This window comes from Stegostoma tigrinum, chromosome 17 (genome assembly GCF_030684315.1).
Source record: "Stegostoma tigrinum isolate sSteTig4 chromosome 17, sSteTig4.hap1, whole genome shotgun sequence".
NCBI classification, from domain to species: Eukaryota; Metazoa; Chordata; class Chondrichthyes; order Orectolobiformes; family Stegostomatidae; genus Stegostoma; species Stegostoma tigrinum.
This window is the reverse complement of record NC_081370.1, coordinates 23,320,910-23,346,384: the sequence shown is the minus strand read 5'-3', so window position 1 is coordinate 23,346,384 and position 25,475 is coordinate 23,320,910. Positions and strand designations below refer to the sequence as shown.

Sequence of the window (25,475 nt, the reverse complement as noted above, 5' to 3'; positions counted from 1 at the left end):
GGCACAGGTGAAGCCACACCTGGAACAGCGTGTGCAGTTTTGGTCTCCTTATCTAGGGGAAGATGTTTTTTGCTGTGGGGAAAGAAGATTTATCAATTTGATTACTGGATGGCAGGATTGACATATGAGAAGGTGAGATGGTTAGGACTGTATTTGCTGCAGTTTAGAAGAATGAGGGGTGGGGGGACAGGGGTTTAAGGAAACCTATAAAATTCCAACAGAACGAGGCAGGTTGTATACAGAAAGGAAGGATGGTCTTGATGGTGGGAGAATCCAGAACCAGGGGTAATAATTTAAGGATAATGTGTAAACCTTTTTGGATTGAGATGTGGAGACAGCCAAAAAGTGATGAGCATGCGGAATCCACTGCCACAGAAAGTGGTTCAGGCCAAAGCATCGTATGATTTCACAAAAGAGATAGACTTAACTGTTGTGTTAAAGGGATCAAAGGATATGGGAGGAGGATTGAGCTCAATGATCAGCCATGATGATAATTAATGGCTAAACAGGCTTGGGGGTGCAAATGGCCTATTCCTAGTTCTATCTTCCATGTTTCCATGTGAATGCTGTGATGATCAGTAACAGAGGGGAGATAAGATGTGGGATTGTTGGTAAATGGGTAATAGGATCCTGCTTACCACAGCTGAGTGTATGTTTATTGTGGATGGTCTCACCAGGCATGGTGCATCTTCGATAATGGGAACTGCAGATGCTGGAGAATCCAAGATAACAAAGTGTGGAGCTGGATGAACACAGCAGGCCAAGCAGCATCTCAGGAGCACAAAAGCTGATGTTTCGGGCCTAGACCCTTCATCAGAGACAGGGATGGGGAGAGGGTTCTGGAATAAATAGGGAGAGGGGGGGAGGTGGACTGAAGATGGAGAGAAAAGAAGATAGGTGGAGAGGAGAGTATAGGTGGGGAAGTAGGGAGGGGATAGGTCAGTCCAGGGAAGACGGACAGGTCAAGGAGGTGGGATGAGGTTAGTAGGTAGGAAATGGAGGTGTGGCTTGAAGTGGGAGGAAGGCATGGGTGAGAGGAAGAACAGGTTAGGGAGGCAGAGACAGGCTGGGCTGGTTTTGGGGTGCAGAGGGGGGAGGGGACGAACTGGGCTGGTTTTGGAATGCGGTGCGGGAAGGGGAGATTTTGAAGCTGGTGAAGTCCACATTGATACCACTGGGCTGCAGGGTTCCCAAGCGGAATATAAGTTGCTGTTCCTGCAACCCTCGGGTGGCATCCTTGTGGCACTGCAGGAGGCCCATGATGGACATGTCGTCTGAAGAATGGGAGGGGGAGTTAAAATGGTTTGCAACTGGGAGGTGCAGTTGTTTATTGCGAACCGAGCGGAGGTGTTCTGCAAGGCCCTCCGCTTCTTCCTGTCCCGCAGGCCCGACCAGTCCCCCTCCACCGACACCCTCATCCGCCTAACTGAACTCGTCCTCACTCTCAACAACTTCTCTTTCGATTTCTCCCACTTCCTACAGAACAAGGGGGTGGCCATGGGCACCCGCATGGGCCCCAGCTATGCCTGCCTCTTTGTAGGTTACGTGGAACAGTCCCTCTTCCGCACCTACACAGGCCCCCAAACCCCACCTCTTCCTCTGTTACATTGATGACTGTATTGGCGCCGCCCCTTGCTCCCCAGAGGAACTCGAACAGTTCATCCACTTCACCAACACCTTCCACCCCAACCTCAAGTTCACCTGGGCCATCTCCAGCACATCCCTCACCTTCCTGGACCTCTCAGTCTCCATCTCAGGCAACCAGCTAGTAACTGATGTCCATTTCAAGCCCACCGACTCCCACAGCTACCTAGAATACACCTCCTCCCACCCACCCTCCTGCAAAAATTCCATCCCCTATTCCCAATTCCTCCGCCTCTGCCGCATCTGCTCCCAGGATGAGGCATTCCACTCCTGCACATCCCAGATGTCCAAGTTCTTCAAGGACTGCAACTTTCCCCCCATGGTGGACGAGAACGCCATTGACCGCGTCTCCCGCATTTCCCACAACACATCCCTCACACCCCGCCCCCGCCACAACCACCCAAAGAAGATCCACCTCGTTCTCACACACCACCCGATCAACCTCCGGATACAATACACCTCCTCCCACCCACCCTCCTCCGACCACTTCCGCCATCTACAATCCAACCCCACCACCCAAGACATTTTTCCATCCCCACCCTTGTCTGCCTTCCAGAGAGACTACTCTCTCCGTGACTCCCTTGTTCGCTCCACACTGCCCTCCAACCCCACCACACCTGGCACCTTCCCCTGCAACCGCAGGAAATGCGACACTTGCCCCCACACCTCCTCCCTCACCCCTATCCCAGGCCCCAAGATGACTTTCCATATTAAGCAGAGGTTCACCTGCACATCTGCCAACGTGGTATACTGTATCCATTGTACCCGGGGTGGCTTCCTCTACATTGGGGAAACCAAGTGGAGGCTTGGGGACCGCTTTGCAGAACACGTCCGCTCGGTTCACAATAAACAACTGCACCTCCCAGTCGCGAGCCATTTTAACACCCCCTCCCATTCTTCAGACGACATGTTCAAGATGGGCCTCCTGCAGTGCCACAATGATGCCACCCGAAGGTTGCAGGTACAGCAACTCATATTCCGCTTGGGAACCCTGCAGCCCAATGGTATCAATGTGGACTTCACCAGCTTCAAAATCTCCCCTTCCCGCACTGCATCCCAAAACCAGCCCAGTTCGTCCCCTCCCCCCACTGCAACCCAAAACCAGCCCAGCCGGTCTCTGCCTCCCTGACCTGTTCTTCCTCTCACCCATCCCTTCCTCCCACCTCAAGCCGCACCTCCATTTCCTACCTACTAACCTCATCCCCCCTCCTTGACCTGTCCCTAGGACTGATCTATTCCCTCCCTATCTCCCCACCTATACTCTCCTCTCTACCTATCTTCTTTTCTCTCCATCTTCGGTCCACCTCCCCCCCTCTCCCTATTTATTCCAGAACCCTCTCCCCATCCCTGTCTCTGATGAAGGGTCCAGGCCCGAAACATCAGCTTTTGTGCTCCTGAGATGCTGCTGGGCCTGCTGTGTTCATCCAGCTCCACACTTTGTTATCATGGTGCATCTTAGAGTTGTCATGCTACATGCACAAAACAACCTGTGCAGATTCAAAAGCACCATGGGGAGTCTGCAATCCTTGTGAAGCATTCTGCTGACTTGACTTAAATATCTTTAGCAAGCAAGCTTGGAAAAAGAAAGGTGCATAAATGTTGATACACATAATCACTTTCATAACTGTTGCCAATTCCGTGCTCACCCTACTTTGAGGTTGAAGTTGTGCCGACAGCAGTTAGCAAATTTCATTTAGGTCATCTATAGTGTAGTAATGCCGTCTGACTGTTATTTATTGAACAATAATTGCTGTTTAAATAAGTCTGAGTTGTCCTGGCTTCTTGCTGAGAGGTCTTCTCCCTTCCCTGAATCTCTGCCTCTTCTTACAGCTTTACTATTTTTGTCACCTCTGTTCATACTTTCTATTACTCTACAGTCCATGGTGAATGACTACAATTGTACCCGTGACTAGGAGCAGGTAGACTATCTTTCCATTTAGTCTTACTCAGATTGGAACAGTGTTGACGTGTTTGGTGTTGTCTAAAATTGTTTAAACTTGAAAACAATAGGACAAAACTTCACAAAATGGGGGACTGGGATCCCAAAGTAGGCTCTTGAGCTGAAACTTGCAGCACCAACTCTGAGACAACAATAGGGGTCAGCACTTGTCACACCATGCTCCCACTGTGACCTTATTTAGAAATGATAATTGTGATTATTGTGATTGTAACGAGGTCAGCCAGTTGGACCTCATATAATACAAATTCCCGGATTGGGGCTGTTAATCTGGTCGAATCAGGGACTGGTGGCTGACAGATAGGAATAGGAGAGTCTGAGAGCTGGCTCTGAGGGAGCTGGATCACTGTCAAGGGCACTCCATGTGTCAATAAACAGTGATTTGGTGATGCAATATTGGCCTCTGTACAGTTATTTCAGTGATGATGGTTCAGTTCGAACTTTGAGAGCAGTTGGGCTATTAGTGAGGGAGGCACAACTGTTTATAACTCTGCCAAAATTCTACCACATTGTTTCTTCAGATCTGGCAACACAAATTTGAGCTCATGACATCGCTTTGGGATCCCAACTGCCCACTTTTTGAAGCCTCATCCTATAGTACTCAAGTTTAAACAATTTTGGAAGACACCAAACAAGCCAACACAGTTTCAATCTGAATAAGAGTTAATGAAAATCAAGCAGCAAGTAATTTTGCTGTGGTTGATAACTCCCTTCAAATATGTATGTTCAAAACAGAGGACAAAGGCTTCAAAATGGCAGTGTGACCTCAATTTCACCTGTGCACTATGGATGCCATTTCGGAAGTCATTCATAATGCTGAAACTATTGGGTGCTAATATACTGAAGTTCACAGCAGTAACATCTGCAACTAAGAGATGAACAAGGAACTGGAAACAGGAGGGGGCAGTAGAATTGATAATATAGCCACATGCCTTTTCTTAATCATGACCAATAATGCTTGAAGCTCTTTCTTCCATTAGGCTACAGTATTCAAATGTTAGCTTTGGCTGTAAAGAGTTAGTGACGGCTGCTAAAATATTTTGCTTAAAAGGGAAACTGAACAGGAGATATTGACGTTTCACCTCAAACTAATCCTTTTACATGCTTCATTTTCACTTATTTTCTCTTGTGACCTCTAAGTAGTTCTCTATCCCAGTCTATCCAGTGGAATGCATGTTAATTTGTAATGTTTCTCTCAACTAATGACAAATTGTGATAAATTGTTTAATGAAGATTGCCCTTATTTCTGCTGTTCTTACTCCACTTTATTGAGATTGTGGTGAAGATTTTAAGTTAGCAACATCGGTGTCAATAGGACAGTAGATTTAACATGTCAGGCCGATTTAACAGGGATCTGCTGAAGACTGGCTGTAGTGCCCATCTATTTTAGACAGTATCAGAGATAATGGGAACTGCAGATGCTGGAGAATTCCGAGGTAATAAAATGTGAGGCTGGATGAACACAGCAGGCCAAGCAGCATCTCAGGAGCACAAAAGCTGACGTTTGGGCCTAGACCCTTAAGCAGAGAGGGGGATGGGGAGAGGGAACAGGAATAAATAGGGAGAGAGGGGGAGGTGGACTGAAGATGGAGAGTAAAGAAGATAGGTGGAGAGCGTATAGGTGGGGAGGTAGGGAGGGGATAGGTCAGTCCAGGGAAGACTGACAGGTCAAGGAGGTGGGATGAGGTTAGTAGGTAGATGGGGGTGCGGCTTGGGGTGGGAGGAAGGGATGGGTGAGAGGAAGAACCGGTTAGGGAGGCAGAGACAGGTTGGACTGGTTTTGGGATGCAGTGGGTGGGGGGGGGGGGGGGGAAGAGCTGGGCTGGTTGTGTGGTGCAGTGGGGGGAGGGGACGAACTGGGCTGGTTTAGTAATGCAGTTGGGGAAGGGGAGATTTTGAAACTGGTGAAGTCCACATTGATACCATTAGGCTGCAGGGTTCCCAGGCGGAATATGAGTTGCTGTTCCTGCAACCTTCGGGTGGCATCATTGTGGCACTGCAGGAGGCCCATGATGGACATGTCATCTAAAGAATGGGAGGGGGAGTGGAAATGGTTTGCGACTGGGAGGTGCAGTTGCTTGTTGCGAACTGAGCGGAGGTGTTCTGCAAAGCGGTCTCCAAGCCTCCGCTTGGTTTCCCCAACATAGAGGTAGCCACACCGAGTACAGTGGATGCAGTGCACCCGCATGGGCCCCAGCTATGCCTGCCTCTTTGTAGGTTACGTGGAACAGTTCCTCTTCCACACCTACACAGGCCCCAAACCCCACCTCTTCCTCCGGTACATTGATTACTGTATCGGCGCCGCCTCTTGCTCCCCAGAGGAGCTCGAACAGTTCATCCACTTCACCAACACCTTCCACCCCAACCTTCAGTTCACCTGGGCCATCTCCAGCACATCCCTCACCTTCCTGGACCTCTCAGTCTCCATCTCAGGCAACCAGCTTGTAACTGATGTCCATTTCAAGCCCACCGACTCCCACAGCTACCTAGAATACACCTCCTCCCACCCACCCTCCTGAAAAAATTCCATCCCCTATTCCCAATTCCTCCGCCTCCGCCGCATCTGCTCCCAGGATGAGGCATTCCACTCCCGCACATCCCAGATGTCCAAGTTCTTCAAGGACCGCAATTTTCCCCCCACAGTGATCGCGAACGCCCTTGACCGCGTCTCCCGTATTTCCCGCAACACATCCCTCACACCCCGCCCCCGCCACAACTGCCCAAAGAGGATCCCCCTCGTTCTCACACACCACCCTACCAACCTCCGGATACAACGCATCATCCTCAAACAATTCCGCCATTTACAATCCAACCCCACCACCCAAGACATTTTTCCATCCCCACCTCTGTCTGCTTTCCAGAGAGACCACTCTCTCCGTGACTCCCTTGTTCGCTCCACACTGCCCTCCAACCCCACCATACCCGGCACCTTCCCCTGCAACCGCAGGAAATGCTACACTTGCCCCCACACCTCCTCCCTCACCCCTACCCAGGCCCCAAGATGACATTCCACATTAAGCAGAGGTTCACCTGCACATCTGCCAATGTGGTATACTGCATCCACTGTACCCGGTGTGGCTTCCTCTACATTGGGGAAACCAAGCGGAGGCTTGGAGACCGCTTTGCAGAACACCTCCGCTCAGTTCGCAACAAACAACTGCAGCTCCCAGTCGCAAACCATTTCCACTCCCCCTCCCATTCTTTAGATGACATGTCCATCATGGGCCTCCTGCACTGCCACAGTGATGCCACCCGAAGGTTGCAGGAACAGCAACTCATATTCCGCCTGGGAACCCTGCAGCCTAATGGTATCAATGTGGACTTCACCAGTTTCAAAATCTCCCCTTCCCCTACTGCATCCCTAAACCAGCCCAGTTCGTCCCCTCCCCCCACTGCACCACACAACCAGCCCAGCTCTTCCCCCCCACCCACTGCATCCCAAAACCAGTCCAACCTGTCTCTGCCTCCCTAACCGGTTCTTCCTCTCACCCATCCCTTCCTCCCACCCCAAGCCGCACCCCCATCTACCTACTAACCTCATCCCACCTCCTTGACCTGTCAGTCTTCCCTGGACTGACCTATCCCCTCCCTACCTCCCCACCTATACTCTCTCCACCTATCTTCTTTACTCTCCATCTTCGGTCCGCCTCCCCCTCTCTCCCTATTTATTCCAGTTCCCTCTCCCCATCCCCCTCTCTGCTTAAGGGTCTAGGCCTGAAACGTCAGCTTTTGTGCTCCTGAGATGCTGCTTGGCCTGCTGTGTTCATCCAGCCTCACATTGTATTATTTTAGACAGTAGTTGCCTTTTCATTATAAAGGGGGAGCTATAGCACATGTATTGGCAATTACCATTTCAGACCAGCTGTGATCAGACTCTGTAACCAATTTTGCTGGGGAAACTGACAAGGTGACCCCAGAAGGGCAATTTACACATTAATTCTTTGGGTTCAGGAGGAGGAATGCTCCTTCACAAAACTCATCTAGATGACTGTCAATTTAAGATTTCCCTCCTTGACAAGTATGAGTTCACCTAAAATTTAGGTTGATGGTGGCTAGATAGCCTTCAGCCTCAGGGCACCACACTGAACCATGTTAATTAGGGCACTGATAGTGATTTGGAATGAACAACACATTAGTTCAACTTAAACAAGCCTTGGGTATCAAAATGGCTCTGATTCCTACAGTGCTGGAGTGGGCAGTCAATCAGCACTGTTCAACAGTTGGTCATCCAGAAGTTAACATCATAGATGACTCCTTTCTGTCTTAAGAGTATCATCAGTGATATTTAGATAAGCTTAAGTTAATATGCTCAGAGAAATGAATTGGAATACTTATTCCTTATTAATGGAAATTTTCCATACATCTACAGGATCTTTCTCACATCTTTCAGAAGTGGCATGCATCATTTCAGACCTAGCTTTAGGCTTTAATTGCAAATGAATTGGTTAAATAATAGATGAGCAAGTTCATAAATAGTGCTAATGTAATACAATAGATTTTAAGTGACAATAACTCCTTGTAGGGAAAATAACAGTTTACTGTGTCTTCATTACTATTTTATAATTAATAAAACTTCCCATGTGTCCAACATGAAGACCATTTGGACTTAAAGTCAAGATCATCTGGCTTATATTGAATCTGTTAGACAATAGATATAATTAATCTGTTTATTGTAAATGTAACCTAATTTGAATGAAAAAAGTTGTTAAAAACCTTACAGGTAATAGCTGGCCTCATTATTCTTGGGTGAAGAAAAACAAAATAGCTAAACTCCCTGTTCATGTGTACTCTCCACTGACACCTGTTAGAAGGTGTACCCATATAAAGGTAATTTGAGGACTGGACCAGTCTTTGTGAATACCCATGTAAGAAATTAGTAACAGTCACTGTTTATTAGCCATGAGGAAAAATAAAGAAAATTTATAATTATTTTATACGTATATTATTTTTTCTCCATCACTTCAGCATTTTTATAAAAGGTACAGGAAAAAATCTACAGAACAGTAAACCTACAAAGATGGTATAAACCTACGGTAGTCTTTGGTATTTTGTAAATGCCTTGTCATTGTACTCTTTTTAATAGACAAGGATTTTACTTACTATTGATATTAGATGAACTGGTTTGTAATTATTGGTCCCTCCTTTTGTTTTAAATGACATGGTATATTTGGCACCTTCCAATCTGCCAGGATATATTGATATGTTGTCTCCCTGGTGCTAGGCTCATGGATGTTTCAGAGCGGCTAGGCAACACCCTGGAGGAGGGTGATCACCTAATGGTTATGGTACACATTGCTACAAAAGACATTTTTTTTTAAGCAAAAAGGATGAGGTCCTAAAAGCATAATATAGGGAGTTAGGAAGCAAGCTGAAAAGTAGTATCTCAAAGGTAGTGATGATCTCAGGAATACCAGCAGTGTCAGGTGCTAGTCAGTAGAATTAACTGGATATAATTGGATGAATACATGCCTACAGAGATGGGGAAAGGTTTCAGATTCCTGGGGCAGTGGGATCGGTTCTGGGAGAGGTGGGGCCAGTGCAAATTGGGTAGGACCAGTACTGATGCTCAAGGGAGAGTTTTTGCTAGAGTGGTTAGGGGTAACCATATGGGTCAGTACTAGGACTCCAGCTAAATTCACAATATATGTCACTGATTTAGAAGAGGGTGGAAGGGTAAGCTGTGGGGAGGATGCAGAGATGTTGCAGTGAGATTTGGACAGGCTGTGTGAGTAAATGCACAACAGATGCAGCATAATGTGGATAAATGGGAAGTATTTCACTTCAGTAGCAAAAATAGGAGACCAGATTATTATTTAGTTAAAAATTGAAAGAAGGAAATAATCAATGAGACATGGGTGTCCTTGTGCACCAGTTGTTGCCAGGAAGCATACAGGTGCAGCAGGCAAACGGCATGTTGACCTACACAGCGAGAGGATTCAAGTTCAGGGACAAGGATATTTTGCTGCAATTATACAGGGTATTGCTGAGACCACACCGGGAATATCATGTGCAGTTTTGGTCTCTTTATCTGAGGAAGGATGTTCTTGCTACGGAGGGAGCACAGCAAAGGTTTACCAAATTGATTCCTGGGATAGCATGACTGACATGTGAAGAGAGGTTGAGTCGGTTCGGAATGTATTCACTGGAGAAGTATAAATGGGGGATCTCATAGAAATCTAAAAAATTCTAATGGGACTAGATAGGATGCACATAGGATGTTCCTAATGGTGAGAGAGTCCAGAACCATGGGCCACAGTTTAAGGGTAAACCTGGTAAGACTTCAATGACGAGAAACTTCTTCATCCAGAGAGTGGTGAGTGTGAGGAATTCACTACCACAGAAAGTGGTTGAGGCCAAAGTGTTGATGTGTTTTCAAGGAGGTAGATATAGCTCTTGTGGCTAAAGGGTCCAAGGGGGTAGGGTAGGATTAGGGTATTGAGCTTGAAGATCAGCCATGCTTATAGCGAATAGTCACAGCAAGCTTGAGAGTCAAATGGCCTACTCCTGCTCCTATCTTTTATTTTATGTTTCTATGTAGGATTGTTCTGGAATTTTGGAACTTGACAGTAGGAACTGCAAATGCTGCAGAATCTGAGATAACAAGGTGTAGAGCTGGATGAACACAGCAGGCCAAGCAGCATCCGAGGAGCAGGAAGGGTGACGTTTTGGGCCTCAACCCTTCTTCAGAAAATATTTCCTGAAGAAGGGTCTAGGCCCAAAACATCAGCCTTCCTGCTCCTCTGATGCTGCTTGGCCTGGCATGTTCATCTAGCTCTACACTTTGTTATCTCAACTTTTTCCACTGCCTTCTTCTTCAGTATCCTATGATGTAGATTAGGGAGCCAGTAACTTTCAGTCCCATTAACTTTCCCAGCACTAGTTTTTTCACTGATGCTAATTTCCTTCAATTCCTCCTCCTCAATTCACCCTTGCTTTCCAGCATTTGTGTCTTCTTTTGAGAATGCAGAGCTTCAGTGGTTTTGTAACAGCTCTGCCATTTGCTTGTTCTGCATTATCAAATCTCCCATTTCAGAATGTGTGTATATTTGTTTTCACAAAACCTTTTCTTTTTATATATTTATAGAAGTTCTTACAGTCTGTTTCTAAGTCCCTTGCAGGTTTACTTTTACACTCTATTTTAACCCTCTTAATCAAACTCCTAGTCCTTCTTTGCAGAATTCTAAATTACTCCCAATCGTCAGACTTGCTACTTTTACGAGCAACTTTATATGCCTCGTCTTTGGATCTAATCCTACCCTCAATTTATTTTGTTAGCCACAGTTGGGCCTATTTCCCTGTTGTATTGTCGAATGAGAAAGGAATAAATAACTTTTGCAATGTATGCATTCATTCTTTAAAATTTGCAAATGCCTACCCACCAACATGTTTTTCAGTGAATGTACCGAATTTATCACAGTCGACTCATACTGAACACCTTTGCAGTTTTTGTGTTATAGATTTAAGAATTGTTTGATGTTATGGTCACTCTTTCTAAAAGGACCTTACACAAGATTAATTAACCTATTCTTGACATACAATATGAAATCTTGGGCAGCCTGCTCTCTAATTGATTCCTCAAATGTTAGTCTAATATGCCTTTTTAATACTTACCTCAGGAATTCATTTGCTACTGAATTATTGCAGATGTGGCTTCCACAGGTTAAATGTAGACTAAATTCACTCATGGTTACTGCAGCACTCTTATTACAAGCACTTTTAACTTCTTGTTTAATATAGTCTCCAACAGAACAGTGTTAACTGACAAATTGGAAACTAGTGACATCCAGGTGCACAGTGAACACTTGAAAGATGTTTTCGGTGCTGTGCAAATACAAGTAGCAATACAGCTTGAATCAATATTGACTATCAATTGGATAGAGCTTGAGCTGCAATACTCTTCCTACGTATGTTTTTCTAGGTCTTCAATGGCTTAATTAGCAGTCCTTAATGGGACTACTGGAGGTAGGCATAAGGCAGCAGTTTTTCCTTAAAGTTTATAAAGACAAGGTAAAGCACAACCTATCTGGGGTTTGTCTACTCTGCTTTGCGCAAGTGGATCAATCTGCCATTGAGGCCAACTGAAATTCTTCAGACCTGACTGGCACAATGCTTTGGCATACTCGCATGTCATGTGTGGCTGGATGAATTCATGAAGCTGATTCCCAAAGTCCATATTAGTGATGGCGTTGGCCATTTTGTGCCAGAAACCAGTGCTATGAGAATGTTTTCTACATTATCTCCAAATAAAAGTATCCATTTCATCATGTTTATTAAGATGAAAGCTGGGAGATTACATAATACAGGGTCAATATAGATCCTAAACCAACAGATATTTTCCATCCCAGTATCCTCTATTGCATGGTAAAGTGGCAATAATAACTTGACCATAAATGATGAAAATCTTTAATTTCAGGACTATTATTAGGTTTGTTTCAGAGAGAAGCAATGTCACAAACTAAAATCAGACCTACAGATCAACATCCGTTACTACCATGGTGACCAAAATCCACATAAATACTTCATTGACCTTCAAGCAGCCTCTTTGCTGCGCATCATAGCCTTGCTCTTTTCTGCCTGGACTGTTGCCAGGCCTCAGTGAATGACCTCAAACTTTCTTCTGCATAACATGATCATTGGTATAGCTATCACATCTTATTATATAACTTTATACAACACATTCATAAATTCTGATTTTTGAGATCGAAATAATATTATACTAATTTTATTAATGAATTGTTAACTTAATTAAGTTATTTCAATGAAGTTGCGATTTAACAAATTCATTTTAACTAGTATAGTTTAAACTAGGTTGAAATAACAACCTTCTTCGTGGTACTGTATTTCAATTTTTAAAACAAATGCCATTATGATTTCCTTGATTAAAATTGAGCAAGTTAAAGAAGGTTGTTGGTAAAGATTCAGCTCTTTCTTCACATTCTGACAAAATGTCGCAAATGGAGACATTTCAAATAAAAGCACTCCATGCCACCAATTCAAAGCCCTTTGGGAAGTATATGGTGTGCATTGGAATTTGCTTCATTTCTCATCTCATCAGGTTATCAGCAAGTAGTGACAACTGCACCAGTAGATTTGAGTGTATTGAGACTATCATCATGTACACGAGCATGAGCATTTGGAAAATATATTATTTAAGAGAATGCAGACTTCCTTAACACACAACCTATGCACCATATTCTTTTACAAAACAATGAATTATGTATAAATATAATTACCACCATTACCATTCACTAAATATGCAATTGTGATATTGTGTATTGCTCTGACACTTTATACAAACCTGGTTACATTACTTGTAACACTATCTGTCCCAGCTGTTCCTCTGTCATCAAAAGAGATTAGAAGCTGACAATACCATGACAGACTCTGAAGATTGGAAGATTGTCTCTAACAGCCTAACTTGCCAACTCTGCCGCCCTCTTGATGCAATATTTCACAATTCAGAACTTTTATTAGTTTCATTCTAGGGAAAATTATCCTCACAGATGAAGCGAATTCAATATCCGTTATTCAGACCTTAGCACCATTCTCTCAGCAGAAATTTCTCAATTTAATGCCTACTGAAACTGCACCCCAGGAACCTAGCAAAATCCTGAGACAGTTATGAGTGAGCTCTTCAACCGGGTTATAACATTATCGTCACACTTGCAGCTATTTTAAAGCCGCTGTCACAGCAACAGAGACTGTTCACTGTTGGCAAAAAACATTGGTCAAACTATCAGACTTGAAGCAAAACATACTTTATTCATACATTGTAGTTAAAATACCAGGTAAAAAAGGATTGGAATAATTTACTCTATTGGAAAGCATAACAGAATTATAGATTATTTAACCACTCAACATCAACTGTTCCAATATGGTAACATACCATAAACACACTCTCGGTAAAGACAAAATCAGAAAAATAGATTCTCTCTCCTGCAAGTGTAGGAGCAGAAAAAGAACCCAAATATTTAGCTGTAGCAAAGAGATAGAGAGAGATGTAGCAGTTTTCAAAATCCCAACAGCTACTGAAAGCTAAAACTAAAAATCCTGGTTCTGTGGGAGTTTGACCACACCCATTCTGGCTGTTTCTATTGTTCCAACTTCTTTTAAAAAAATACTAAGGCTTCACAAGCTGTTTACATGTTTTTCTGCAATAATTGACATTTCATTAATGTGGATTGGCTGTAATGCGATTGGTGAATAGTAGACACGATTGGATGAGGCAAACTTTCTACTAGCGATTTCCCCATAATGTGATTTTCTGTTGTGCGAAAATACATAAGAATGAAGCTATTGTATTATGGGAGAACTATCTTTACCTTATTGGCTTTGAGCTCAACACTCAGCGCCTCTGTCTCAATCTCTCTTCATAAAAAGAAGACAGATTACACCTCGTAAAACCCTAGTATCGTCACAAGGTTCTCAAACTCATAACTCTTTTATCATTACTGAAAAAAAATCCCAAAACTCCAAGGGAATTTCAGAGAATCAGGGCAGACTAGCACATATTGCTGCTCTAACAATAACCGAGATCTGTCAGGTGGCCCAATTACTGAGTAGTGGCAATGGAGAGTTAGCAATGGTCCAGAGACCTGGTGACATTTCGAACTTAACTATCAATCATGTAGAATACATATCCCTTATAAGTGAGCTGTTATGGTCTGCACTAAATTGAATTTGTGAGCCCTCTCAATGTCAGCGCTAACTCATGTCTTTGATATCTCAAAACTTTCAGCTGCTCAGGAGATCTAGGAAAGGGTGAGCAATTATCACATAGAAAGGCATACTTCACATTTGAGTTGGAGCAGTTGGACATGAACAATAGTGGAGGGTCCATTTTGAAGGGGACCGTCCCTCCAAGCATTGCTCAGATGGACCCAGATGCTGAGCTTAAGGGAATATCAATCAAGCAGAAAAGATATGGCTTAGCAGCTAAAAACATCAGTGGCTCTGTCAGAATTTCCTGAAGCTATGCACATCCTTGATATGAGACTGAAACCAAGTGAAAGTACCATTATTTCTCAGGTATTAGCACCATCTAGATAGAGCATCACTTGCAGACGGTACATGTCAGCTGATACCAATCCACTGCCTGCCTCCTTACACTAGATAGAGGAAGGATTTACCATGGGTACTCAATGACTCACTGACATGCAGCGAAGTGTTCAAGCTTCCTGTTTGCAGAGAAATTGCAGGTGTACTACAAGAGGGAGGTTGGAGAACAGGCTGCTGGAAGTGGGAATTCATCTTACAGTACGCCCACTGCTCATTGCTTGTTCCCCTTCCTCCACACCTCTAACTTCCTCTCAATCAGACACTGACAGGTTGCTTCCCACTCCAGTGATTCACAACTGCAAACAGGCTATATTTGGCAGGGCCCTCATAGGTTCCAAAGCAAAGAAAACTGCAACCCATCTTTAGCTTTGCTGAAGCCACAGTGGCATCACTACACAGAAGTCACAGAAACAGGAAGAGAAAAACTTATGATTTCTTTGTTAAACAAAAAGATTTTCATTTGATTATAACAGTGTGAATAATATTTCATTTTTGAAAAGTAAATAAGATTTTCTACAGGTTACCCTTGATGTTGGTGCTTGCATTTTTACGTAACCATGTGTAAAGAGAAAAGATATGCAGAAACATCACCAGACATCCAAAATACTTGCAGTCAAATAAAATTCATGTATAACAAAGTGTGGAACTGGATGAACACAGCAGGCCAAGCAGCATCTCAGGAGCACAAAAGCTGATGGAATGGGCCTTGACCCTTCATCAGAGAGGGGGATGGGTAGAGGGTTCTGAAATAAATAGGGAGAGAGGGGGAGGTGGACTGAAGATGGATACAGGACAAGATAGGTGGAGGGGAGTGTATAGGTGGGGAGGTGGGGAGGGGTAGGTCAGTCCGGGGAGGACGGACAGTTCAAGGGGGTGGGATGAGCTCAGTAGGCAGGAAATGGAGGTGCGGCTGAGGTGGGAGGAGGGGATAGGTGAGAGGAAGAACAGGTTAGGGAGGTGGGGACGAGCTGGGCTGGTTTTGGGATGCAGTGGGGGGGGAGGGGAGATTTTGAAGCTTGTGAAAGCCACATTGATATCATTGGGATGCAGGGTTCCCAAGTGGAATATGAGTTGCTGTTCCTGTAACCTTCAAGCAGCATCATTATGGCACTGCAGGAGGCCCAGGATGGGCATGTCGTCTAAGGAATAGGAGGGGGTGTTAAAATGGTTTGCGACTGGGAGGTGCAGTTGTTTATTGCGAACCGAGCGGAGGTGTTCTGCAAAGCGGTCCCCAAGCCTCCGCTTAGTTTTCCCAATGTAGAGGAAGCCACAACGGGTACAGCGGATGCAGTATGCCACATTGGCAGATGTGCAGGTGAACATCTGTTTGATGTGGAAAGTCATCTTGGGGCCTGGGATGGGGGTGAGGGAGGTGGTGTGGGGGCAAGTGTAGCACTTCCTGCGGTTGCAGGGGAAAGTGCCGGGTGTGGTGGGGTTGGAGGGGAGAGTGGAGCGGACAAGCAACTCCCGGAGAGAGTGGTCTCTCCAGAAGGCAGACAAGGGTGGGGATGGAAAAATATCTTTGGTGGTGGGTCGGAATGTTGACAGCGGAAGTGTTAGAGGATGATGTGTTGAATCCGGAGGTTGGTGGGGTGGTATGTGAGGACGAGGGGGATTCTCTTTTGGCGGATATTGCGGGGGACGGTGTGTGAGGGATGAGTTGTGGGAAATGCGGGAGACACGGTTGGGGGTGTTCTCGACCACTGCCGGGGTGGGAGGGGGGGGGGGGGGGGGGGGGGGAGTTGCGGTCCTTGAAGAACGAGGACATCCGGGATGTACGGGAGTAGAATGCCTCATCCTGGGAGCAGATGTGGCGGAGGTGAAGGAATTGGGAATGGGGGACGGACTTTTTGCAGGAGGGTGTGTGGGAGGAGGTGTATTCTAGGTAGCTGTGGGAGTTGGTGGGCTTGAAATGGACATTGGTCTGCAGGAAGGTGGGTGGGACCCTTCTCCGACACTTCCGTCATCTACAATCTGACCCCACCACCAAAGACATTTTCCCATCCCCACCCCTGTCTGCCTTCCGGTGAGACCACTCTCTCCGGGACTCCCTTGTCAGCTCCACACTCCCCTCCAACCCCACCACACCTGGCACTTCCCCGTGCAACCGCAGGAAGTGCTACACTTGCCCCCTCACATCAAACAGATGTTCACCTGTACATCTGCCAATGTGGTATACTGCATCCGCTGTACCTGTTGTGGCTTCCTCCACATTGGGGAAACCAAGCGGAGGCTTGGGGACCACTTTGCAGAATGCCTACTCTCAGTTCACAATAAACAACTGCACCTCCCAGTCGCGAACCATTTTAACACCCCTTCCCATTCCTTAGACGACATGTCCGTCCTGGGCCTCCTGCAGTGCCATAATGATGCCACCGGAAGGTTGCGGAACGGAAACTCGTATTCCACTTGGGAACCCTGCAGCCCGATGATATCAATGTGGCTTTCACAAGCTTCAAAATCTCCCCTCATCCCTACTGCATCCCAAAACCAGCCCAGCTCATCTCCGCCTCCCTAACCTGTTCTTCCTCTCACCTATCCCCTCCTCCCACCTCAATTTCCTACCTACTAACCTCATCCCGCCCTCTTGACCTGTCCGTCCTCCCTGGACTGATCTATCCCCTCCCTACCTCCCCACCTATACTCTCCTCTCCACCTATCTTGTCCTGTATCCATCTTCAGTCCGCCTCGCCTTCTCTCCCTATTTATTTCAGAACCCTCTCCCCATCCCCCTTTTCTGAAGAAGGGTCGAGGCCAAAAACGTCAGCTTTTGTGCTCCTAAGATGCTGCTTGGCCTGCTGTGTTCATCCAGCTCCACACTTTGTTATCTTGTATTCTTCAGCATCTGCAGTTCCTATTATCTCCGATCAAAATTCATGCATAAAATTGTTTTTGCTGTAGTAATGCATAAATGAACAGATATTCTGTTTATTGCAATGTTGATTGAGGGATAAGCATCACTGAGGACATGGGGAATAACTCTCCCAATTTTCTTCAAATCAGCGTGATGCATCATTTACAACTACCCAAACAGGCTGGTAGAATCTTGGTTTATTCCCTTATTCAAAAGAAGATACCTCTAACATTGGAATGCGCTCTGAGTACTGCGCTGGATAGTCAGCTTTGCATTTTACACTCAAGCTCTCAAGTGGAACGTACATGACTTAAACATGACTCAGATTCTGGAATTAGATTCATATATCTAAGAAAAGTATTGAACTTCAGAGACAGAAGGATGTCAGAGTCACTGTGGTAGCTTCCAAGTTGAAACATATCTAACTGGCAAGTTACTCACAAATTCCATCAATCTATTCTGTAATCTAATAATGGTTTCTCAATCTAACAAATACAGCAATGATTCTGCATTGGTATTAACCAAAGAACAAAGAAAATCATAGCACAGGAACGGGCCCTTCGGTCCTCCGTGCCTGCGCCGATCAAGATCCTCTGTCTAAGCCTATCATCTATTTTCTAAGGGTCCGTATCCCTTTGCTCCCTGCCCATCCATGTACCTGTCCAGATACGTCTTAAAAGATACTAATGTGTCTGCGTCTACCACCTCCGCTGGCAACGCGTTCCAGGCACCCACCACCCTCTGTGTAAAGAACTTTCCATGCATATCTCCCTTAAACTTTCCTCCTCTCACTTTGAACTCATGGCCCCTAGTAATTGAGTCCCCCACTCTGGGAAAAAGCTTCTTGCTATCCACCTTGTCTATACCCCTCATGATTTTGTAGACCTCAATCAGGTCCCCCCTCAATCTCCGTCTTTCTAATGAAAATAATCCTAATCTAATTAGAATGAAACTCAAACTAATTAGAAACTAAATCTTATCTAAATTTGGACAAGGACACGTTTCCAACAAAGTTAGTAAAACTTGATACTTCACGGACTCAGTTAGGACTGCTCTTTCCACCTTTCATCTCCTTAAAAGACTGGAGCTTATCTGTGCAGCGAATTGTACAGTAGAGTCAAGAGCTTTGCAACTTTGAAAATAACATGAAGAAGTCTCAGAAAAAAGTTGAAATGTTTAAGTTGGTTTCAGTCCAACACCAAGAACATTTGAGAGAATTATTATTACACATCACAAAGGATTTCTTTTTAATTTTAAGACTTTTGCTTAGACCCTTCCTCAAGGGTACAAACTCAACTCAATAAGTACTAGAATAGGAAAGTGGTCTCAAAAGTAGAAGTCAATTTTTATCAAATCAAGAGAATGTCAGGATACAAGAGAAATAACTGTACCATGCTTATCTGCGGCGCCTCCATCGTAGATTGCAGATACAACAATCTTCCCAAGTGGGGAATTGATGCCCCCCTCGACTGCAAGATCTAATGGTCCTTCCTACATAACAGAACAGATAATCATAACACTTGGTAGCTCAATTATAGAATTCTAACAACTTTCATTTTCAATGCAGTTTTTATGCTATACTTACAGGCCAGATCTTTCGTCACTAACAATCATCAGTAGCGATGCACTGTGAATGATACAATACTGCTTATACTGGCAGCAGTTTGATAGGCTGCAGGGAACATTTTTCAGAGATCATAAAAAGACTGGTAAAAAGTAAATGGAAATCACATTTGAAGCTATTGAACATCTGCCCTAATGCAAGTGCTGTAAGTGATACAACATTTTGAAATTTTACATTGGTAATTACAAATGCTCAAACAGCTACCAGCGTGCATTTGACAATGCAATAAATGACATCGCTATTAACTAAATGACCAAGGACTCTACAAATGTCAATAACAGCCTGAGACACTGTAGTACTTCAATTTTGCATTGCTAAATCTCAGATCAAAACAACTATAACAGCTATATTTTCACATTTAAAAGAAAATCTGAAAGAAACAACTATCGAGTTAAGGCTAGTTGAAAATAATGAATAGCAGTTTTAAAATATTTTTACTTGCTCCCTTTTCTTTCTAAATACCACCATCAATGAGTATTCCTATGGAAATTTACTTGGCAGAAAATTACTGAGACTGAGGGAGTAAATGAAAAGCTGCAGTAGGCAGCCAGGTACTCCAACCAATCAGCTGGAGGTTAAAATCAAGCCTTACAATTATATGAACTTTTATGAAATTCATGAACATTTTGTTATTAGTGATGTAATACAGCTGGTGATATATTCGCAGAATAAAGTCAAGCCACATCAGGTGCTGTTACATCCATTTTAGGTCACTGTGTTGTGGGTCCTTGGCATGTGACCAGAGGGGAATGGAAATCTATTGTTGTCATTGACACAATAGAGCCACTTCTCTAACATTAGATTACAAGAAGTAGGAGTAAGAATAGACAACATGGCCCCTCAAGCAGGCTCCATCATTCAGTATGACCACATTTGATCTTCTGTCTTAACTCAATTTTCCCTGCTCCTCTGATGCTGCCTGGCCTGCTATGTTCCTCCAGCTCCACACTGTCATCTGTGACTCCAGCATCGACAGCTTTTGCTACCTCCGAGAACATATCTGTCTCTGTTTTTAAGACACTCAATGGCTTAGCCTCCACAGCCTTGTGCAGCAATGAGTTCCTCAGCTTCACCACTCTCTGGCTGAATAAATTCTTCTTCATCTCAATTTTAATGGGTCACCCCTTCATTCTGTAAGCATGCCTTTGGGTCTTAATCTCTCCTTCGAGTGGAAACATCTTCTCCATACCCACTCTATCCAGGCCTCTCAGTATTCTGCAAGTTTCAATCAGATTCCTCCTCATCCTTCTAAACTCTATCAAGTACAGACTCAGAGACCTCAATAGTTCTTCGTATGACAAGCCTTCATCCCCAGGACATTATTGTGAAATTTCTCTGGACTCCTTCCAAAGCCAATACATCCTTCCTTAGATACACAAAATTGCTCACAGTATTCCAAATGTGGTCTGACCAGAGTCTTACACAGCTGCAGCAGGATATCCCTGCTCTTGTAATCTAACTCCCTCAAAATGAATGCTAATATCACACTTGTCTTCCAAACTGCCAAATGAACCTGCACATTAGCCTTAACAGAATCCTGAACTAGCCACATATAATTGTAATAGGACTTGTTTATTCTGTTCTCCAGTTTATTTGCAATGAAAAACAAACGTCATTTTCCTGTTTTCCTTTGTTTAATGCAAAACTGAATAACCAATAAACTTCTCAGCATTATTCGCCGTATTCCAACTTGTTATTTATTCACTTAACCTGGCTATATCTCTTTGTTGCCCCTTGGTGTCTTCCTCATAGCTTACATTCCCATTTGGGTTGGACCCATTAGCAAACTTGGAGACATTGCTCCCAGTCTTTCTTCCAAGTCATTAATATGGATTATGAATAGTTGAGGCCTCAGCACTGATCTTTGTGTGACTCCCTTATTTACAGCCTACCGACTTGAAAATCCTCATTTACCTACTCTGCTCTCTGTCCATGAATAAATCTTCCAGCCATACAAATATATCATCACCCAGGTGCACAAGCTGTCATGTTGCATATTGACCTTTTGTGGAGTACCTATTCAAATGTTCAATAAGAGTTTATGATTCGAGCTTAAATCAATCACTTTTTTGAGGAATGTACAGATATAATGTGGATCACAAAGATGTTTATAAATATGGCCTTCACCAGTGTTGCCAAGATTCAAAGAGATTAATGCAGAAATTCATGCAATATCATTCACAGGCTGACAGAGAGCAGCTATATAGGTGAAACATGACTATTTAAAAAAAATTTTAATTCCTTATTAAGATTCATCCGAATATCTGCAAATGTTAACTGTTCTTAACCTCAGAAAATAACTGATTATTTTCAAACTGCAAATTAAACTTGCAGTCTACAAATTTCGAGTAACACCTTGTTGATTATTCATTGCTTTTTCATTTCCTCATTGAACATTTAAACTCCATTGAGACTTCCACATGCTGACACCTGGCCAAAAACTGACAAAATTCATCCTCCAAATAAAGTGACAACCCCAATACATGAACCTGAAATCTTGCAGTTTGAAGCCAAGTATTCCATCTGCTCTCAGTACCAAGATGACATTGCAGGGATATTATTTATCAAATGCTTCATGGACAAAATGCTGCATCAACTGTACAGTAAAATTAATTTTGTGCAAAAACTGCAATGCAGAGCAGCCTCCTGAAAATATTTTGATTTAACTTGCAGATATAGTTTATAGACAGAAGGAATAGGATGAGATTAAAGCATATAAAATAGGCATGTTTCTACTTCAGAATTTGAATATAAATTCTGCTGGAGAAATAATTCTTGTTACCTTCTTAATTCTCAAGAGGCGAACATCTTTTCCTGCAATCTGGTCTGATGTGAACTAGAATAAAATTATATTTTGATTAATGTCATGCCAATCACTGCTACATCAATATGATCTCAGCATCTATAATTCATCACACAAAGACATGACTTAGTTTTTACATAGATCAACATGAGCAGACAATGACATATTGCGGGGGGGAAAGTGAAGCATTAAACTCCTTTGAATCTAAACATTAGAATAAATAATAATTTGATATTCATTCTATGTATGACTGGTGGATAATGTGCTTCATAAGGTGAGGCAATATTTTAACTTAATTATCACTGTTGTTTTATTCACTAATATAATATAATTTATAACCCTTTATTATTTGCACTATTTACTTGCAGGAAAATAGCGTGGTATACTTAAATTGATTCAATAACTGCATTGAATGAATTTTATATTATAGGCCTCATTGCTTAATTAAATGTGACAATGGCATCACCTTTCTTGTATTATACTGGTGTCAAACTCTACCTACAAACAGTGTGGTGGTGTAGACCAAGGGATGGATAGGAGGATAAATTATCCATGCGTCTCACCCTCAGCCGCACAGCTAAAAAGTGACTGAAATGCCAATGATGTAAAATCTGACCACTCCATAGCAATAATTGGAGCAGACTGGATTCTTCAATTCCTCAAGGTTAGAACGAGTTGGTGCCCAATTTGACTGATTGGCAGTTCTATAGTCCAATCAGTGCTTGAAAACAGTAGTGCCTACTCCTAGGGCTACAAGCAATGCTGAGGATCGGTGTATGCAGAATCATCCCATGTGGCCACCCAGCTCAAAAGGACATTACACACCACCACCAGTGCCCCCCTCAATTCACTCCTCAAAACACCTAAAATGGCTGACAGGTTAAGGGTGGGAGGGAAGGTGGCAGGCTGATCAATTTACAATGCTATCCCACTATCCCCAATGCCCACTTTTAAACTGGTTGATAAGGGACCCATAACATTTATCCCCTGGAAAGTCTCAGTCCTATTCACTTTGTTTTGAACAAATTGTATTGCAAATTGTGTCATTGCTGAACAATTAACAGATGTATGTGGCTAATTGATATGATAAATCATGATCATCAAACATTTATCAGGTGTTTACAATACCAGTTGCCTTTACATTCAAATTTTAAAATTCTCATTTCTCATTCTATTCATAGTTTATTTTGAACCTCAATGCTTTTACAATGGTAATAGTGGATTTTTTGATGTCTTATTTGGACTTGGCAAGATACTCCCTTGAATGGTACCTTTAAGAACGTCCAGAGATCATTTTCTCAATGACACATTAATCAGCTTGCCACTGAAATTAAGGATAACAAGGTGTAGAGCTGGATGAACACAGTAGGCCAAGCAGCGTCAGAACAGCAGGAAAGCCGACTTTTCAGGAGAAGGGTCTAGGCCCGAAATGTCAGCTTTCCTGCTCCTCTGATGCTGCTTGGCCTGCTGTGTTCGTCCAGCTCTACACCTTGTTACCTCAGATTCTCCAGAATCTGCAGTTCCTACTATCTCTGCCACTGAAATTTAACTATTTATATCAATTGGGCCCAGCAATCATTGGGCATGTTATGTTTCTATAGGTAGTGCTCTCTTTCAATACTGCAGAGTTCGTTCCAACGTTTTCCATGCACCCCTTTCAATTCAACATAACAGTCATATTTCTTTTTAATGCAGTCAGACTAATGCCACCACTGTTGTACTTTGAAGGTAACCTCTCATTCAGCAGTTCAAATTAATATACATCTTCACCACTTTCTCTCACTGTAGCCCTTTCTTTCCTCCCACATCCTGTGTGTCACTCTTGGCTTTTGCTAACTGATAACTCTTTTGTTATTGTTAATTTCCTAACAGCACTGCAGGTGCACCAAACAAATGGACTGCAGTCATTCAGGGAGATATGTGTGCTTGCCAGTGACATCAAAAACAAATAGAAAAATATTTTTTAAAATCTTCCTTTTATTGTAACATGTCTCCTCCTTCCTACACTTACTATTCAGCTCCTCCCTTCATTGTCACCCATTGTGTTCCATCTCTCTTTGATTTTATTGCTTCCCATTCCTTTGTTTACTGAGATTCAGCTCCTCTCCTTCATTGCTGCAACTTCCTACCATTATTTTTCCACGTTTTCAAAACTCCTCACTTTACCCTCTCCATTATCATTTTTTTCCCCAATGTCATTACTCTTCATTTATTGTTATTCACCCTTCTTTCACTGTGATTCACTCCTCAGTATTTCAACATCCACTCTCTTTTATTAAATTCCATTTGATTCCCTACAGTATGGAAACAGGCCCTTCGGCCCAAAAAGTCCACACAACCCCTTCAAGCATCCCACCCAGACCCGTCCCCCTATAACCCACACACCCCTGAACACTATGGGCAACTTAGCATGGCCAATCCACCTAGCCTGCACATCTTTGGACTGTGGGAGGAAACTGGAGCACCCGGAGGAAACCCATGTAGACACGGGGAGAATGTGCAAACTCCACACAGGCAGTTGCCCGAGGCTGGAATTGAACCCAGGTCCCTGGTGCTGTGAGGCTGTAGTGCTAACCACTGAGCCACCGTGCCGCCCCAATCGCTCTTTTTACTCTGGCTTTACCAGAGCTCTTAAAATGAACGACCAACTTGGATAATGAGGATTGAAGCTTATTTTCAATCTGGTATACAATAAAGGAGATGTAATTTGTTTTTCACTGCCATCATTCCCTCCACTTCCACTGGCACCTATACATTTACTTTCATTACCATGCAATCCACCCTCACCATGTCTCACTTCAAGCAGAATTTGGAAGTTACTGTACCAGAACTGGTTACTGACCTTTGAGGACGGGGATAACACTATGGGTGGAGAGTAATTGGGAACTCCACTAGCGATAGCATAAGCTGTGAAACTAAGTGGAAAGGAGTTTAGCCCTCAATGAATGTTAACTGAGGTAATAGCGTGGACCTCAAAATATTGGTCATTGCAATATAAAACACTGCTAGTTTGTGGTTTTCGCTATGTTAGCTCGTGTGGCAGACAGTAGCAACAGTTGGGTTCCTGTTGAGTCATATCTTGAATTTTATTAATGGCACGATTTGCATTGCTATAATATCATAGATGTACACACATAATCTGAATTCTGGTGATTACTAATGATACCATACATTATACAAAGCTGATTGACTACACAATATATTACACAAGCAGAATGACTCTACTCTGGTATGTCACATGTTGTGATGTTAAGTAATCTGTCTAAAAAAACACAGGCCTATCTTGTCTAGAATCTATACGAGAATACAACGGTGGGTTTGCATGATTATCACTGAACACTAAATGGATAATATCAAAATAGGTGATGACTGTGACATGAAGAATTGTTTGTTAAGCAGAGTGCCATCATAAAATCTTTTCATTAGTGACCCATTTTAATGTAACTATCTTAGGCTTGTATCAAGCTATTTACTTGTTAATGTTTAAGGAAATTAATCTGAACTGGATGATTTAACACATTATTTTCTTGCAGTG

General features: G+C 43.4%; 1 protein-coding gene across 3 annotated transcripts in view; it reads right to left on the bottom strand.

The window, feature by feature from the left end:
- Nucleotides 1–25,475, bottom strand: part of ush1c (Usher syndrome 1C) — a 211,973-nt gene that overhangs the window by 15,920 nt on the left and 170,578 nt on the right. For all 3 annotated transcript variants that reach the window (XM_059652022.1, XM_059652023.1, XM_059652024.1), the window contains exons 17-18: nucleotides 21,920–21,973; nucleotides 18,905–19,004 (exon numbers count right to left, since the gene is read on the bottom strand). In XM_059652022.1, the coding sequence (XP_059508005.1) occupies nucleotides 18,905–19,004; nucleotides 21,920–21,973 (154 nt within the window). The remainder of the gene's footprint in view (nucleotides 1–18,904; nucleotides 19,005–21,919; nucleotides 21,974–25,475) is intronic.